Source organism: Cariama cristata, unplaced genomic scaffold (assembly GCF_000690535.1).
Source record: "Cariama cristata isolate BGI_N322 unplaced genomic scaffold, ASM69053v1 scaffold15513, whole genome shotgun sequence".
Lineage (NCBI taxonomy): Eukaryota > Metazoa > Chordata > Aves > Cariamiformes > Cariamidae > Cariama > Cariama cristata.
Genome location: NW_009610250.1, coordinates 4,378 through 4,622, shown reverse-complemented (window position 1 = coordinate 4,622; position 245 = coordinate 4,378). Strand labels below are relative to the sequence as shown.

At 65.3% G+C, this 245-nt stretch overlaps 1 protein-coding gene across 1 annotated transcript in view; it reads right to left on the bottom strand.

Moving 5' to 3' along the window:
* The window catches only part of LOC104159816 (protein FAM19A2-like), a gene marked incomplete at both ends in the record, with an annotated part of 2,755 nt that extends 2,541 nt beyond the window's left edge, over positions 1–214 (bottom strand). The window contains one exon of the mRNA XM_009697822.1: positions 65–214. Within this exon, the coding sequence (XP_009696124.1) occupies positions 65–214 (150 nt within the window). The remainder of the gene's footprint in view (positions 1–64) is intronic.
* Positions 215–245: the final 31 nt, after the last annotated feature.

Here is a 245-nt window from a genome sequence, read left to right as displayed (position 1 = left end):
GGCCGGGTGGGAAGACACCCTCGGGGGTTGCACGGGACCTGGCTTGTGGCTGCGGGGTACTCACCGTCCACGCAGGAGGGAGCCGCCCGTGTTGTCCCTGCCACCTGCCCCGGGAAGCAGGAGCATTTCACCGTCTGGGAGCGCTCCTCGATCTTGTTCTTATTGCAGCACCTGTGAGCTGCAATGACTTCGCACGTGCCGGGCTCTACGTGCACTGCGGGAGCAGAAACAGCCGCTGTCAGGGG